Here is a 17,329-nt window from a genome sequence, read left to right as displayed (position 1 = left end):
TATTGTATAGACCACGGCATTGTGACGCAGTTGGATAAGAGAACAGAAAGCCTAGCGGACATCGTGCGAGCTGAAAATACAAGTTAGCTTCAGTGTGCTCCGTGTCGCCCCACTCGCTTCAGGCAACCGCTTCTGATATATCGAACTGTAGACTACGTCTAGTGGCTGTTTGTCACTGTTGAGTTGCAGTTTAAGCTTCAACGCTCGAGAAAGTAGATCGCGATAAGGTAAATAGTCAACAGAAAGTTGTATAAAACATTTAGATTAAAAATTTCGTTTTAACCCTCAGGACACTCGACAGGCTATTACCGTCAACCTTATCCGTTCAAATTATCATACCGACTTTATCACAAAGTCCCGTTATCCCTGTACGTGTGTTTTCCTTCAGTGACATTTTGGATTCCCATCGAAAGCAGCGTTCGTTCAGCTCCTATTTACTACAACTATTACACGGGTGAAGGTAAGAAGCAAAACCTATAACTGAAGTTTGAATGCTTGGAAAACTGAAATTTTATTGATCTTGACGCTATGAACTTATCATGTATACATTCACGTTGGAAACGAGTCACGGAGCTACCTAAACATTGTAAAGCTTGGGATTGCTAACGCTACGCATTAGCTCCAGAGATGGCGTCGCGGCTGGTTGGTTCGGAAAAATTTAAAGGAAGGGAATGAGAGAACAGGAAAAGGAAAAATTCAAAGTTTATGATAGGCAAATTTTTACGATAGAGTTTGGAAAAAGTTGTGAAACTTGTAACTTGGAAAGTGTGTGCACTTCATGTTGAGTTGTTGACGCTGTCGATTCAGATTCAAAATTTATGTGACTATGTTTGTCCCTTCTTTAAATCTCAAGTTTGAAATTGATATACACTTACATTTTCAAGGTGAAATTCAGAATTATAAATAATGGCCGATGGAATGAAGAGTCGAGCGCAAAAACAACTATTCTGGACGACACTTTTTAAGGAAAAGAAGCTTGCATCCCAACTGGTCTCGCTAGCAACTGAACATGTTAATGGCATCACCTTCGATGACATTCCGCAGTTTGGACATTTGCACGTCAAGGTGGGATCCGGCTCAAAAATTGGTGATAATTTCCAGAGCGACACGTTCATTGTAACGGCTCAAATTACGCCACCTAATGCCAAAGATGACACGTCCAGATACACTTTGAGTACTTTCGTCAAGGTATTATGTTCTTATAATTAACAGAAGCAACAACAGTCAGATAAAATTATAATTCTACAGGTGCTGCCGTCGAATCCTTTTATGCGACAAATGGCTTGCGAGTCACGCTCCCATCCCCGCGAAATAAACATTTACCAGAATTTCTTCGGACTCCTGCGGGAAATGCACGTCGACCAGCCGATCCCATTGGATGTTCCGGATGTGTACTACACCCATTTGGAGGAGATAGTCCAGGGCGAATCGGATGGATCAGGAACTTGTACTCTCCTGGAGGATCTCAAAGCAGCCGGTTATCGTATGGCCGATAAAGTAAAAGGGATTGATTATCGACACTGTCACATGGCACTGACTTCACTTGCCCATTACCACGCCTTGGCGATAAGTGCAATGAGAAAGTGGAAGGATCCATCAACTGGCGAATTATCGCACATTCCACCTTCTGCAAAGTTTATAGAAGAAAAAACATTTATCGAGGTTGGAATCTTGAAAATGGTTGAAAATGCTTCCAAGAGTTTCCTCGATTTTGCCCAAGAAGTAGAAAGGCCAGACGTGAGTACTTGAATACTTTATATTCGTAAAATCTTTAATAATTTTGATTTATAATCAATACCAGCTAGGTGAATGGCTAGCAGAATTGTTGCCACGTTTATCCGAGATCATCTTAATGGACACAGTAGAGAGCAGCGGTCCATTGGGCTGCGTCTTGCACGGAGATTACTGGATTAACAACATGCTGTTCAAATACTCTGATGAAAGTCAAACTCGAGACGGAGAAAAATCTCCTTCCATCCCAGTTTCCCTGAGAATGATTGACTTTCAACAGTCGAGGATCGGCCATCCCCTCAACGACATCCTGTATTTCTTCTATACAAGCACACTGTTTGAAACAAGACAAAAGCACATGCTCGTTTTACTACGTTACTATTTTGACACGTTGGCTGCTGATTTGCGACTCCTTGGCATCTCACTCAACGATTACACCTGGCAAGACTTTTTGGCTGAGTACAAAAAAAGATCCTTGATGTGGATGTTTTTGTGCATCATGCTTCTGGCGAATGCTCTGAACAAGAAAGCCCTCGGTAATTTATTACCAGAAGAAATACTTCAAGCACCAACACCAGGTAATTCCTTATTTCCTTCTACATTTTCTTTATTTTTTACGCACGAAAACACGAAATACATTACTAACATGTTTCTTTTTATCTCATTCAGAGATGGACATGGAAACAATCAAGGGAGAGGTTGGAATGAGTGTTGAAATGGAAGAAATGATGAAAACCATAATGGCGTCTTACAAACTAAGCGACAATCCAATTTTATCCGATCGGATTCTAAAACTTATGGATGAAGTCAAAGCCCTAAACCACTCTGCTTAAACTGCTGCTAAAAGCTCAGCAAATTTAGTCCTAAACGGTTCCCCCAATAATTTCGCTTAATAGTGTTTATATTTTTTACTCTATAGTTTTCTTTATATTTTATATGCCACTTTTATATTCAATGCATTTATATAACTTGGTTCTTTATCGGCATAAATTGTCGGCAATAAACCCGAATCAATACTAAACTTTTTGTTAACTATTATTATAATATTAAAGTTGTAGTTTTGTAGTCCCATCCCAACCACCCAGCAACGTCAACCTGCAGAAAGAAAGGCCAGATTGTATGACCTTCACTTTCGAAGGTTACAGAGAACTTTTACGTAAAACGTGTCATGCAGTGGTGTAGGGGCTATGTGAGAACGGGATGTGTTACATAACCATTTGGTATTCATTTTGATATTGGTTGTTGTAGACCCATCCCTAGCAACGTCAACCTGCAAATAAAGGAAAGGACAGTCACACTCGAAGGTCACGGAGAAAAACGTGTCATGCAGCGGTGTAGAGGTTGGGTGAGGACGGAACGTTTTGCATCATTATCAAGCAGGTACAACACCCGCAAGGCTTTAGAGGTGAGGGTGAGAAAAAAAATCGTATAAAAGGAGAGAGAAAAGGCGAAGGTAAATCAGTCGAGTGAGGATCTCCGACACGGCATCAACTGCAGCGCACTATCTGTCACCATCTGCCTTCCTCATCGTATTACTAGTGCGGAAGCATAGGTAATTATTCTTTTTTAAACATTTTTTTGTATGTATCCTACTATTTTTTAATATTTGTTAATATGCCAGTTTGATTGAATATCAGTGTTTAAATTTATTAATTGTCTAGTTACTATGGCGTCGTGCTGCTGTTGGGTGTTGTATCGTTGATGGCTGGGTCGACGACGAGTGTGCCGATGTCTCCTGGGTATGGCGGATACCAAACCGCAACGCCGCCGCCTTACTACACAACAACATACGCAACGGCCATTTACTACACCGAGGCCTCCAAGTACTACACCACCAAGGCTCCAGAGTATTAAACCACAACTTATGATGCCCCTGCCTACTACACCGATGCCCCTATTTACTACAACACCGAAAAGCTTAAGTACTACGCTAAAACCTACGCTGCCCCGAGCTACTACACCGCCGCCAAGAAGTATAACTCTGCCCTGAGCTACATCACCAGAGAGCCAGAGTACTACACCGAGGCTCCTATGTACTACATCAGTGAGGCACCGAATATTACACGACTTTGTATGCTGCCCGTGTCTACTGCACCGAGGCCTCTAATTACTACAACACCAAAGCGCTCAAGTACTACCACCTGCATCTGTCCCCATCTGCATTCCTCATCGTGTAACCGGTTCGCAATTATGGGTAAATATTTTTTTGCACGAGTTTTGTATCAATTCTACTGTTTTATTTATGTATGCCTGTTATTATTTAATCTTTATGTTTAAATTTATTAATTTTCTAGTTAATTATGGCGTCGTGCTGCTGTTGTGTGTTGTATTGATGATGGCTGGGTCGACCACTGGTGTACCGATGTCTCCATGCGATGGAGAATACCAAACCGCAACGCCGCCGCCTTACTACACAACAACAATTTACGCAACGACCAGTCCTTGCACCGAGGTCTTCAAGTACTACACAACTAAAGCACCGGAGTTTTGTACCACAACTTACGCTACCCTGAGCCACTACAATGACGCCCTGAAGTATTACTCTGCCCCGAGTTACTACACCACCAAGGCGACGGAGTACTACATGACAACGCATGCTGCCCCATCCGACTACACCAAGGCTCCCAAGTATTACTCATTTCTCAGCTACTTACTGCACCGACACTCCTAATTACTTCTCTGTTCGAAGCTGCTACACCAAAACGGTCGAATACTACACCGAAGTGGCAAAGTACTTCTCTGCCCCGATCTACTCAACCAGAACTGAGGCGGTCAAGTATTAGCATCCCAACTTGCCACACAAAAGCTGCTCTTTCGTGCTACGTTGAACTGAAACACTACCCTGATGCTCCAGTCTACTACACCACGGTCTTCCCTACATCTAGCTACAACGCCGCAGCCCTTAAGTACTACACCGAAGAAGCCGCCTATTACACAACCAAGTACTCTGCCTGGTATACCACATCGAGGAATTTAAGTATTACTCTGCTCCAAACTACTACCATCTGAAGTTCATATGTATTACACCAGCAATTCTCCTGACTTTGTCACCACTACTTATGTTGCTCCGACCTATCGAAGTTCTGAAGTATTTCACTGGATGTGTTGAAAGATTGCTGAAATACAAGATTGATCGATAAATTACGTCTATGTCTATTTTCTCCTGAAGTACCTTTCCTCCTGCTGATCATTTCGTGATGTGAGAAAATATTTCTGAGTGCCATGTAAACTTACAAATCATTATCTTGTAAAATACAACAATAAAAATTCAAACTTATTATTTTTACAATTTAATAATATTTAAACTCTCTTCCTTTTATTTTTTCTATAATTAAAATTCAAAGTCCAACAAACAATTTTCTCAAAATCACCACCCATTATTTCTGCTAAGTCCAGACTTTTGTTTTTGAAAAAAAATTTAAAAAAAATTCCCCTTACACCAAATTATTAAAAATTTTTCGCGAAAAATTTTATTCGAAAATTTTATTATATACAAAGTTTATTCATAATCAAAGTTGATACAAAATTTATATTTGAATTCAAATTTTTCCTGTGGCCCCCAGGGGGGGGGGCCTGTCGCTTTCTCTACCGCGATAATAATATGATGCAAGTTATATGCAAATTATTATTTGTTTGGCGCAGAAAGCTTGTTTTATCTAGCAGTTGTCGACTGTGTCAAACCTGACATTGATCAGGTTGCCTCAGTCGTATACTGCATGATTGAATGAAAACTCAAAAGACGACAGATCAAACTATTTGAAGTCACAACACAAAATACTGGCACGCAAACAACAACACAAAAATTTTCAAGTCAGGAACCCAGATGGAACAGCTCAGCTACAACAGCACAGCAATTTCAGGATAACACCAGCACAGCTACTTCTGAATATCACAGCAACCGCATGCTGCATGCAATGGTTCCATCCGTCTTCATCACACCTTTCCCCATTTGGCTGCAACAAGGTAACCAACAGCGTTAAAGCAGTTAAGTTATACCTATTTCAGAAAAGAAAATTATTTTCAAATAACACAACTGTGTACACACTCATTATAGCAATAGAGAACAAAGAGTAACAGAAAACTACGCAGTCCAACAAAATAACATTGATATGTGATTCAAAATTTCTATAGTAGCGGACCAAATTGGTTTACTCTCTAGTCATGTTAACTAAATCTGTAGTACTTTTGCAAGACATTTGATCAAAATAATTACTTTTTGCTGTTGCATGGACGTACGCCTAAGAAGAGGCAGCAAGACACACGAGGCACGCCATTTCTGCAAGGTACGGGCACTTCCAAGCCTGAGTTGAATGATTTGGCAAATTGGTTTCTACGAGCTAAATAACCTGTAAATTTTCACATCAACATTTTAATTCAATAACAATAGGAAAATAATAATAGGAAAATAACAATAGGAAATTAACAATAAATACCTTTTAATTTTCATCGTGAGAAACGTCACGACCAACAACCCATCTCTACTGCGTCTTGAAACAAAATGGCCGATCTGCGTCAGTGCTGAACACACTCGCGCTACCTGGTGGACATAGTTTCAGCCACCTATTGACTGCCACCTATTGACAGCCATGAGCCATTAGATTAATGTTATATTTTTCAGGTTGTAGATGCCACTATGGAAGAAGTCGGGCGTGATGTCTGTCGATTGGTTCAGGAAGCATTGGACAATATAACACCCGATTCCGCATTGAAGCAACTTTGGATTTAATTTGTGTCAAATAATTTTGAAGTTTTCACTTGTGTAACGGCCGTTAGTGTATTTCGTATCCATTAATTTTAAAATAAAAATAAATTGTTAGTCATATTTTGAAGGAGCTGGCTGTATCCTGTATTTTAGTGCGATCGACGCTTTCATGAAATAGTAGAGAATATTGTGTATACGTTCCTTGCAGAAAATCCGTAGCTAGGCAAAGCATACCGCATACATACAGCTACATAATGGTTTGTTGCTTTTACTTCACTTTTTTTTTTTTTTTGCTAGACTGCCGTTGCGGTTAGTTCCGTCTAATCAGTGGCTCCTTCACTTTCTAACTCCCAAAATCGTTTTACTTTCGGACAGTTTTTTTGTTGGATAAAATGGTCGAACATTTCGGAATGTGCCTGTCCGCCGCTCCTGGTGCGAAACGTCTAAATAGGAAGTGGAATAATAAAATGAATTCACAATTTGGAAATAATTTATGGGAAGCTTTTTTAATAATTATTTGAAAACTAATATTTATAAAGTTGTTTTTATTAACTGACCTCTGGCAATACGGACATGTAATGTAGTCACCTGGAATTTATTTAAAAATAAAATAAAATTTATTAAAATTTAATTTCATAAAATGGAATTATTAAATAAAACCAAGTATTCAGGTTTTGGAATTATATTTGAACAGAGTTTATGTGTGTGTTTTTACTTGTATCAGACGGCGGTGGAGGAGGCAGATCCGACACCTTCCCTCCTGCCTTGAGATGCTTCTGCATGGCTGAAGAGGAAATTCATATATCGTAAGTATTCGGTATAATTTACATTAGCATTTTAGCATTCTCATAACAAACCTTTGGCAGCTCGTATAGCTTCGATGAAAGATTCGTGCTTTTTGCGCCAATCGGCTTTCTTGCCATCCTCCTGAGAGATAGAATAATATTCAAAATTTGCACTTCAGTTGTTAAGAACGCGAATGCATCCATACCAATGCCTTGGCACTCGGAGCAATAGCACTTTTTGTCGCCTGCTGTTGCTGTTGCAAAATGTGCTGACCAACACTAATTGGCTTCTTGTTATTGGTCGTGTGCGCATTTTGTTGGTTATTGCGACCAGGTGGAGCCAGGACGAAGCTCTCGGCTTCTGTGCCTTTGACCCTCATCTTGGTGATGTCGAAGACCTTGCGCTTCTTGGACTTGGTTTTGGCGCAAATGCCTTCGTGTTTTTCTATTCGGTCCGAAGCGAAATTGCGGCCGCACAGTGAACACGATACCAGGCCGTCTTTACCACCGGCTGACGGCCCGGTCGCAAAAATCGATTTGCGAGGCATTGTAGTTGTAGTGCTCTTGGTTGGCGTCGGTGATTCCAGCACCGGTTTCGGTGCCAATTTCGGTTTCGGTGCTGACGGTGGGGGACTCATTTCATGGGTACGATTTACCGTGGGTTTCTACAACAAAATTAAAAAAAGAAAAAAAAGAAAACGATTTAGCGAAATAAACCAAAGAGAAAAAGTTATATCAAAATGTATACTTTGGCAGTGGACGTTGGATTCCAGCCTCTGGAACTAGGCGGAGAAATGACAGCGTCATCCGAAACGCTTGATTTCGAATCATCACTCTCATCCGGTGGTCGGTAAGAGGTCCTTGTTGGCCGTGAATTTGTTGCTGTTGCCGCCGCTGCTGCCTAGAATGATTTTTAAAAAATTTAGTTAAAGTTAGATTTTTTTTAAGAAAACAAAATTTATTAAAATCAACTTTAGATCGCATTCTCGTTTTATCCCGACTAAACCCTTTGAGTGAAAGCGTTTGAATAATGAAACAGACAAGATAGAACAGTGTGATAGATCAATCGAATGTTGTTATGACAACATATAAAACTTTGGGAACGTAACCATGTGTTGTTTACTTCCCCCTCCAAGTCGTCATGGCAACCCCCAAAGTTGTGTTCAATTCGGCTGAATGATGAATGTAACTATCCATCAACAACTGCGACCCGATCGTCTGACCTTCACGAACGGGATTGCATGGACTATAGAATAATGTGGGTCGGTTTTTTTACGAAACCCCACAGCTCATTCCATCGATCGACATCGCTCCATAGAAGTAGAATAGGAACAAAAGGTATGCGATGGCTTTATTTAGGTTGATTGATGTTAGGCATACTTTAGCTTTTTGTTCAGCCAGCATAGCAGCTTGCTGAAGTCGTTGGAGTTGTTGTTGTTGTTGTCTGATAGTGTTCATGAGCTCCTCTTCGCGTCGTTTGGCTTCCGCTTGAATCTGCGCTTTTTCGCGCTCTAGACGACGGGTCGTTTCGGCAGCAGCGGCCACCGCGGCCGCTGCCAGACTGGCGGCTTGCCTCGAGGATTCATCCGTCCGATCAGCTGCTTGATATTCATCGTTGGTCTGGCTTCTACCTCGATAATGCTGGCCAACTGTTCTTCCTGAATTTCCGCCATCCACGACATCTTCCCTGTTAATATAATCAAAATTGATTGATTATACTTGGTCACGTAATGACTAAAAAAGCTATAAATTTACCGGTAATTTTGCTGCTGGTAGCGCTGGGAAGGGTTTCGCACGGGCGACTGATTGTATCCGAATCTCGGAATCGTCTTGTTGCTGGTCGAATGGTTGTTGACGTTGTTCTGATTGTCGTCCAACAAAGACGTCATGCTCTTGGGTTTCAAAGTGGCCGACACGTTCAGCAACTGCTGGCCATCGGACGGCGTGGGTCGTTTATTAGGACTGCGGATCATCCCACCTGGGACGTCGTCCACTTGGTATTGGCTCTTACTCCGGCGGATGCTATCAGAAGGGCCATCGCCGAAAGCGTGAGCTCCACGCTCCAGACTAACACCACGTGCCCGGCTGCGTTGCTGCTGCTGGCTATGACCGGTAGGAACCTTGAGATTCCTGTCATGCGAGTTATTAGAAGGCAGAGGATCCAGTGGATGCGATCTGTCCCATCCCCTTGTGGTCACAGGTATGTTTTTGCGGTTCTCGGCATTCTTGGAATAGACGGGCGGCCGGCCGTTAATTTGATTGCGTCGGTCTTCGAACATCTGCCGCACCTGAAATTCCACATTCATTTCAAAATGACTTCGTTTTTTTTTTTTTTCCTTTTTTTGGGCTGTTTTAGCTCAACAGAGTGGCAATTGGGAAGAAGATTATATGCTGATACCTTTCCACCTCCTGGTACAGCCATTCCACTGCCGGTAGATCCTAGCGAGGAGGCGAGCGAAGAACCCATAGAGGATGACAGAGAGGCAGTGCTGCTGGCACTGTTATGCTGACTGTTGCTGCTGCCATTGCTGTGCGTCCGAGTGGCCGGTATCAAGCCGAGACCGCCGCCCCCATCTCCCGCGGCCGCGTCGTGCTGCTCTTCCAACATGGCGAACAGCTTGTGCTCTTTTTCCTCCTGCTGGCGCTGCTGGAAACGAGCCTAAATGATATAGAGAAAAAAATACAAATAAAAATGTAACGAAGAATAAACCGCCAGCACATGCGCTTGGTTCCCAGCAGCGTCATACACACAGCTAGGAAAAACTGAATAATCCACCTTACCAAATCAGATTAGGTCACGCTTAAAGGATGCAACGATGGGTTTATTATTTGTTATTTGGAGAAAGAAATAATTCTTGAATTCAAATGAGATCTATATAAGGACCTTAACAGAACGGAACCGAGTATGCGACTGACCCACACTGACGGCCGTTACATCGTGTATCTTTTCGGTCGGTTTCGTGCATTCGTTCTCCCATGCGCACCGACAGGGTGTGCCCTTTTGTTGATCGATCTGTTCTGACGTCTACACGATCTTTTTATTGGTATTGCGTATGAGATACCAACTGCTTGATTGTGTGTGTGTGTGTGTTCAAAGCCGGCCCGATCTATACAATTCAATAGAAAGCTCTGGGTATTATTATTACTATTCTCGTGATTCTAGAACCATCTGAGGAAAAAAAAAGACATGGCGGATGCTTGTAACGGTCATTGAAGAAATATTTTTTTTTATTGGTTTTTATTTTGTTCGTGAGAATACACGTAGTGAATTGTGCGGAAAAAAAAAGTGAACCAGAAAATAAAGATTATCGCAGTCTGTTATGACTTTGCAGCTAGGATGATTAGCGGCGATGCGTGATTTTTTTTTTCTCTTTTCCATCGCGCATTATTATGAAATGGCGAGTTGGCTCTGCTTGCACGCACCAGATAGTTGGAAAACGTAAAAGTCGTAAAAAAACGCCAGAGCTTCACAATGAAATAGCAAGTCCAATTTTCCACTAACTATGCGCGTTGTCAGTTTATGTTTTTCTTTTTTTTTTTTTACTTCGCCAACTATATTCCGCATATAAATTTACTTCCGCAACGACATTTGGGGTTGGCTTATAGTCTTAATGAACGCTGACCTCCCCCCCGTGTCGACGTGTTACGACCGTCTGGGTCAATGCAAACGACATGTCATGGAACGAGAAAATGAATGGACAAAAAAGTCGTAGAGCAAAGGAATTTCTCTCCTTAACGAGATCGAATGGAATGGAAGACGCCAGCACCATTTCACGCACGAAACAAGGGGGTAAAAATGCGATTTCTAAACGATTTAGTCACGCATTGTTTTGTCATCAACGTGCCATAATTTCTAAAAACAAAATTAATGCGTCCCAAACACGAATGCCACTAGAGCTCTATATTTTATTGATAATATTATAAATCATTCCGGGGGGGAAAAAATCTATTTGGCCGCTAGAAATCTCGATTAGCTTTATTCCGCCTTGCTTTCACCGCATATGCGCAGAATGCGTGAAATCAATTTCTAAGGTCTGGATTATAATCAAGGCCCAAGAATCGGTTTGGCAATGACGTCGCAATTATCGATGGGGCATTGAGCTCAACGTAATCAAGGTCGCCGCTGTTTCGTGATGTCAAATCTCTGTAACTATGCGGAGACGGACTGAACCGAATCGATGGAAATCCATGGGCGTTCCTCATGTTACATAGCATGTCTTAGATTTCTAGTTAGATTATTATTACAAACAGTTTCGCTTTGAATTTAGAGATTTGACCTATATACTTATATAGCATATTGGGAAAGGTGTTACCTTTAGCGCTTATACTTCCCATGTTTGTCTAATAATTTATTCCTTCGTGTGTGTATGCCTCTTAATGACTGTCGGAGAATGTGACGGGATAAAAGTGGTAGACCATGACTATTTACGTTCTCTCTCAAGAATGAATTTTTCTTCTATGATAAACTCGACTTTTGTCGTCCTCACTGCTGTGAACACTTCCGGTCGATATAGAATGCCTATAGAGTGTGTGTCCTAACGCTTTCTTGCCCACTCCGCTTTTGTTTCCACTCTGATTGCACTTGTATATCTTGTGCGCCAGGTGTTGGCGTCGTGTTTTTTGTACACAGCTAGTCAAAACATGCGATCTGTTTTCTTCTATTTTATTTTAACGTCATTCTGTTTCTTTGGTGTTTTATTTGGTTGGCTCTTTTCGGTCTACCGCTCGTGAAAAATCGATTGTTTTTTTTTTGTCTTCTTTCATTTCTTTTGGCTCGTTTTGCCTCGAGAATACATAAAAATTGTTCAGTTTCAGACATCTAGTTTGAGATAAATTATGGTTTAAAATTATGGCATGTTTGCTTATTCTACTTTACGTTCGTGAACACAAGGAAACTCGCAAATTAAAGGGAACTGATGGTATTTCTTTTGTTTCTCCGTCCAACTCTTTAAAGTAATTATCTTTCTGTTGCGCATTTCCCGCAGAATCCAATTCGAAGGACTCTTGTGGTGGACTGAACGTATGTTACAGGGGGGGCGTGTTGGAAAAGAAAAATTTCCAAGGAGACAAATGTTGTATTTGCGGTGAGAGCTTCTGGTTCTTTTCCTCCACGTCTCTCTCTCTCTCTCCTTGGAATCTACAGTATGGCCCTTGCATCCTACGTACGTATATTTTACACCACTTCCAGCATGGGTCGATGGCCCAACTGCAGTCATGCAGTCAACTAAATGGATCGCGCAAATACAGACTGGCGTCACGGTCACTCAGCGATAGCCATCACACCTTTCGGCAATACCATGTTGGCATAGGGACTATACAAATGCTGAGAAAGTAACAAACAAAACTTAAATTTCAAAGAGTAAAACCTTCTGTGTTATCCTCTTTTGTTCAATATTTTTACGAGATTTAATTTACTCCGCGTCTTTGGCGGATGCAATTGGAGGAAGAAATATCTCAATCAAGACAATTTTCTTTTTCCAAGATAAAGAAATGAAAAATAATAAAAGAAAAAAAATACGCAACGGTAGGCGGTGATGTGAATCGGTGGTAAACAGCGCACCGATGACCACTAACTCGGAACGGATGTTGGCGGGAGCCCGGTGGCGTCCGACGGCCATGTTTTTTTCTGTCATGCCTGGTTCGGCTCTTCTCTGTGTCTCGTTCTATTCCTCTCTCGGTGGCAATGGCGCAATAAACGCGGCCGACGACTCGGGAATAGCCATCGCCGGCTAAAACCAGTTTTCTTCTTCTCTTTTATCCATATATACTTGTGCCAACAACATTTCTACTTGACTTTGAGCAACAACCACACTTTGTTCCGCTTCCACAATTTTTCTCTTATCGTCTCCAACTGCGGGACCAAAAACTCCTTCCTCTCTGTTTTTTTTTCGTTTTCCGTTTCCTCCTTTTCTGAATGTACTGTGCATATGCAGATCGACTAATATAAGAAAACAATTTGCCAACTTCGAGTTCCTCCAAGTGAATATCCTTTACACATGGTACGTGATGGACAAAGAATAATTTGTTTTGTTTCCTGCGCTGACATTTGTGTGTGTTTTTCCAGAACTGAAAGGTTCGATTGCACTAACCGGAAAATAAGGAATTCTGGAATTTAGTCGGAATTCGGAATGAAATACATATATGCATATAATTGTACGAGTCTTTTCAATTGACTATCCCGTCCTGCGCTACTTGTCGTTTCAGAGTAATTCTACAAGACATAAATATTAATAACTACTCTGTTGTAGCTCGTATCATTGAACGAGCTGAAGAGAATGAACTCATTTTTTTCACGCTTTTCCAGCATCTTGCCATGAACGACTGAAAGTTGTTGTCACCCTCACTTTCCCTTGGACCCGTTTTTTGCCATAAAGAGCGTGTGACCATCTCTGCGTGTGGCGCGGTTGCCTCGCGCAGTAGGTTTCATGATCCAACCCAACAGAATTATTGCCGAAACTGGAAAGTAAAAACTGTCTGTTGGCAACTTTTGAAATGACCTAGCTATATGAAATGCAATCTAACTGAAATTCTATTCTCGCAATAACTACTATAAGAATTCGCAAGAGGGTTCCTTATTTTAAAAATTTAAATTTTTACCTGGATCATCATGAGTCGGGAACTTCCGTGCTGATGGTTTCCAGGGAAATTGTCGACGAGCGCCATTGTCCGATTGAGTTGTGCAGCACCGACCTGAAAAGAGCGAACAGAAAAAAGGAAACGTGCAATTTAAGACAAGAAAGAAAATCAGTTTTCAAACGTTCTGAAACGAGAGAGAGTTTGTAGCGACGAAATCTAAAATATCTAGCGAATGATAAACGAGACGTCGATGACGAGACTTTCGAACTTGGCCAGAATAAATGAGCGACACCCACGAAACGTCATGCAAAGAAGAGGCCGGCAGGATTTTCCAAGGAATCAAAAGGCGTTGCCAAAACACAACCATCAACCTCGTGACCAAATTATAATATAACAGGCAAAACAGCCTTTTGTTGTTGTCCTCTTTTTTCTTACTTGTTCTGGCATTATTCACGCTGGCTTATAAATACAAATTCGAATAGGGCGGTTCTGAGTGATCTCTTTACTACACGTTTTGTTCGTTACACAGTACACGCGGATAGCTAGATCCAGCACGCCAGCGGTTGTTCGAAGAAGCGATATACCCATTCCAGGCCAGCCTGGCCAGCCACAGCTTTGCTAAAAAAAAAACATACCATATACGGTTGAAGGTCTGTTGGGTGTCACCACGAGAGAAAGAGAGAGAGGTGAAAAAAAATTGGCTCTTTTTTTTTCCTTGTAGACTGAAAGCAGCAAAGTGAGTCATGCTTTTGCATCACGCTACCTTGGGTAAGATGCCAAAATTCTCCGGCTGGTATGGGAAGATCGTTTTGGGGGGTTCTTCTCTCTTTCAGTGGAGAGAGTTGCAAACGAATGAAATTTGAAACTGTAAGCTATACTATATAAAGTGTACAAAATTGTCTACACAATACAACAGTATAGCTATAGCTATACACTGCTGCAGTGCCTAGATCTTGATACGACGCACACATAACGGGAATGGCGTGCTTGGGTTTTTGGGTTGTTGTTGTTTTTATACGTTGGCCGTTGCTGGAGAAATTCTGTTATAACAACAAACGGGCTTATAAGGGCATCCAGGTGCAGCATCGAAAGCCCACAATCGTGCGTTTCGACTTTGATGTCGCGGTATCAATTCGTATTGACTAGGAGAAGAAACAAGTTAAGTAAGTATGAGGCCCGACATTTTGAAGCCTTGAAGGGGAAACCGAGGGGAAAATGTCGACCATTAGGACAGTGGTCATCGAAGAGCGACTAGAACCAGAAAATATTAAGTTGCAAGAGATAACCTATAATAAAGCCGTTATAACAGGGATAACACGTTGAGACTTGTTCACTTTTTGTTCTGGCTATTGTCGTCGTCGACTTTTGCGTCTGCGCTTATCGTCGACCCTATTCTCTTTTAATTGTTCTCTTCGACGTTACGGTCTAGCCAGGCATAACCAATTGTCCATTAGCGATACCGACTACTGTTGCGTTGACCATGACAATAATGTCGTTTCTTTTTTTTTTCTTTTTTTACGAATCAAACTACTTCTGAAAAATCCCCAAGAAAAATTGTTCTGACCGACTAATTTGTAATTTCCAAGAAAAACTTTTAGCTTCTTCTTTTCCTTGGTCGTTTTTCTGGGGGAAAGAGGGCAGGCATAAATATAGAGACAACTTAATATATACGTAATAGATGAAACGAAAATAGGGATGGAATATACGAAAAACAGATGGATTGCTTTCAGCTAGGCACATTGCTCTTCCACCCGGAAAAGGAGAGCACGGTATTCGTGACCCAGACAAATAAACGAAACGCTTACTGTAAATAGATAAACGGTCTTTTTGTGGACGCATTCTCGCATTCTCCAAATGAAAAATGAATACTCTATACCAAATTCAGAGCAAGAATGCTTGTGTTGACTTGCAAAGATTTGAATCGACATACGGTTATTCCCAACATAAAAACCTATGCAATAACAGGGTTCTAATCAAAATTCAAAATTCAAAAATAAAGTAAAAAAAGAAGCAAAGAAAAAAGAAAAAAGCTAATTTTCATCACAAGCTAAAAAGAAGGGCGTGCGCGAATGACTCCCCACCCTCATACCCATCTCTACTCTAACCCTTCCTAACCTTTTATTTTTACTTATCTCAAAAGAAAAAAGAAAAAAGAAAATTTACGCAAGGAAAAAGTAAAAAAACAAAAAAATTGGTTCATAGTCTTTACCTTGATTATTTGTTTGGGGGGTGGTTTGTATTCGGTTGCTCCCTCGTTTGTTTGGTCAATTTCCTTGTGTCTTTTTGAATGAAAATAATCCCGAGTGGCGATATGGAGAGAGGGTTGTTCAGTGTTCACCCCCCACCGACTGGAAGTAAGAATGGGAAGAGAGGTCGACGCTGGATCAAAAAGTTTCAACTAGTCCAACTTTGTTTTTTTTTTACAAGTCTCAGTAAGAATGATGAGGAAATTCGTTAGCTGTTGTTGTGTTATATCTGAGACGAAAAGTGGGGAGAGAGAGGTCCGCAACCGACAACCAACCGCAAGAGACTAAAGTCGGTGGGCGCTCGTTCTCTGCTTTTTCTATTTCGTCGTGTTTCTCTCTCTCTCTCTCTCTTTTTTTCGTTCGTCTCTGTGTGTTTCTCGTAACACGCACCGAGTAACTTTGGGGATGATGCCCTTACAGTAAAAAAGAAGAGGGAGAGAGAGAGAGAGGTTCTATAATACTCCGCCACGCGCACACCTCCTTCTCATTTCGCCTCCGCTTCGTATAAATTCGTCGACTCAGGTGGAGGCCACACAACAGAAAACACGCACTACGGGAATAGCTTTTTTTTATTTATTTCTTTTTTTTTATCGAGGAGGAGTCTTGTTTCTTTCAATCATTTGACGTCAATTATCTATTCGGAAATTCGGTCCCTCCTCCTTTCTAGACTTCAAGTTAGCGAGTTAACGTCTTCAATCTTTTGAAGACTATCCAGCAGCGTCGATACCTCAGGGCCAGCATCCTGCTGACTTTGACGACGTATATCTACTTATACAAAGACGTTGGCCAATGTTTTTTGAATTGACTTTGACTGATAATTTCGATCGGCGTGTATATTCTCCCTATTTGGTTGTTTGGGGGGGAAGCGTCGCAAATCTATAAAGGAAGGAAGTCCGTGTGCCGTAAGATATAAGGCTATTTCGCGGTGGCCTCGAGCAGGCTCGAGCAGGCGTGATGATTCATCCTTTTTTTTTTTTACCTCTTACCTGGCTCTTTTTATTGGCTGCAGGGTGCGCCATGTTTGATGGGGACGTTTGGCACGGAAGCAGCTCATAAATAATTCGTTTGGGGGGTAGAAAACGAAGGCTTGAAGGACTGCTGGCCAGCGCGCCAGCTAGCTAGGTGGAATGAAGAAGGTCTAGTTGGTATAATATCGAAGTAACAAAGTTGAGCTGCAGCAGCGACGAGAGGATTGAATAAAAGCCACTCCGGGTTGTTCGTGCTTCTCTTAACTCGGTTAGTGACGTCATATGGGCCAACAGCTAGTGCTATCGACATTTTCTGTAGAT

General features: G+C 41.5%; 3 protein-coding genes across 5 annotated transcripts; 2 read left to right on the top strand and 1 right to left on the bottom strand.

Annotated features, from left to right (window-relative positions):
• The first annotated feature begins 77 nt into the window (after positions 1 to 77).
• LOC124192104 lies at positions 78 to 2,752 on the top strand. The gene is made up of 6 exons (XM_046585270.1): positions 78 to 227; positions 290 to 460; positions 885 to 1,188; positions 1,249 to 1,737; positions 1,802 to 2,309; positions 2,401 to 2,752. Exons 3-6 carry the CDS (start codon positions 907 to 909, stop codon positions 2,562 to 2,564), a joined length of 1,443 nt encoding a protein of 480 aa, XP_046441226.1. The 5' UTR covers positions 78 to 227; positions 290 to 460; positions 885 to 906; the 3' UTR covers positions 2,565 to 2,752.
• Positions 2,753 to 3,146: 394 nt separating this feature from the next.
• Positions 3,147 to 4,872, top strand: LOC124192109. Of its 2 annotated transcripts, none has more exons than XM_046585277.1 (4): positions 3,147 to 3,283; positions 3,393 to 3,925; positions 4,026 to 4,359; positions 4,421 to 4,872. In XM_046585277.1, the coding sequence occupies exons 2-4, from the start codon at positions 3,763 to 3,765 to the stop codon at positions 4,512 to 4,514; spliced, it is 591 nt and encodes a 196-aa protein (XP_046441233.1). In that variant the 5' UTR covers positions 3,147 to 3,283; positions 3,393 to 3,762; the 3' UTR covers positions 4,515 to 4,872. The 2 variants fall into 2 exon arrangements, with proteins under 2 accessions (XP_046441233.1, XP_046441234.1); XM_046585278.1 differs by having other exon boundaries at positions 3,166 to 3,283; positions 3,369 to 3,925.
• Positions 4,873 to 5,212: 340 nt separating this feature from the next.
• On the bottom strand, positions 5,213 to 16,491 carry LOC124191978. 2 transcript variants are annotated; one of them, XR_006873524.1, is made up of 13 exons: positions 16,004 to 16,491; positions 13,816 to 13,908; positions 9,617 to 9,877; positions 8,974 to 9,506; positions 8,599 to 8,905; positions 7,967 to 8,119; positions 7,425 to 7,883; positions 7,291 to 7,360; positions 7,149 to 7,217; positions 6,991 to 7,021; positions 6,165 to 6,876; positions 5,945 to 6,077; positions 5,213 to 5,727 (listed from the first exon to the last, which is right to left on the bottom strand). XR_006873524.1 is itself a non-coding variant. In XM_046585058.1 (11 exons), the coding sequence occupies exons 2-11, from the start codon at positions 13,879 to 13,881 to the stop codon at positions 6,795 to 6,797; spliced, it is 2,031 nt and encodes a 676-aa protein (XP_046441014.1). In that variant the 5' UTR covers positions 13,882 to 13,898; positions 16,004 to 16,329; the 3' UTR covers positions 6,480 to 6,794. The 2 variants fall into 2 exon arrangements, 1 of the variants encoding a protein (XP_046441014.1); XM_046585058.1 differs by lacking the exons at positions 5,213 to 5,727; positions 5,945 to 6,077 and having other exon boundaries at positions 6,480 to 6,876; positions 13,816 to 13,898; positions 16,004 to 16,329.
• Positions 16,492 to 17,329: the final 838 nt, after the last annotated feature.

The sequence above is a fragment of the Daphnia pulex genome, chromosome 4, assembly GCF_021134715.1.
Source record: "Daphnia pulex isolate KAP4 chromosome 4, ASM2113471v1".
NCBI lineage: Eukaryota > Metazoa > Arthropoda > Branchiopoda > Diplostraca > Daphniidae > Daphnia > Daphnia pulex.
The sequence above is the reverse complement of the archived record's forward strand: the minus strand, read 5'-3'. Positions and strand labels throughout refer to the sequence as shown.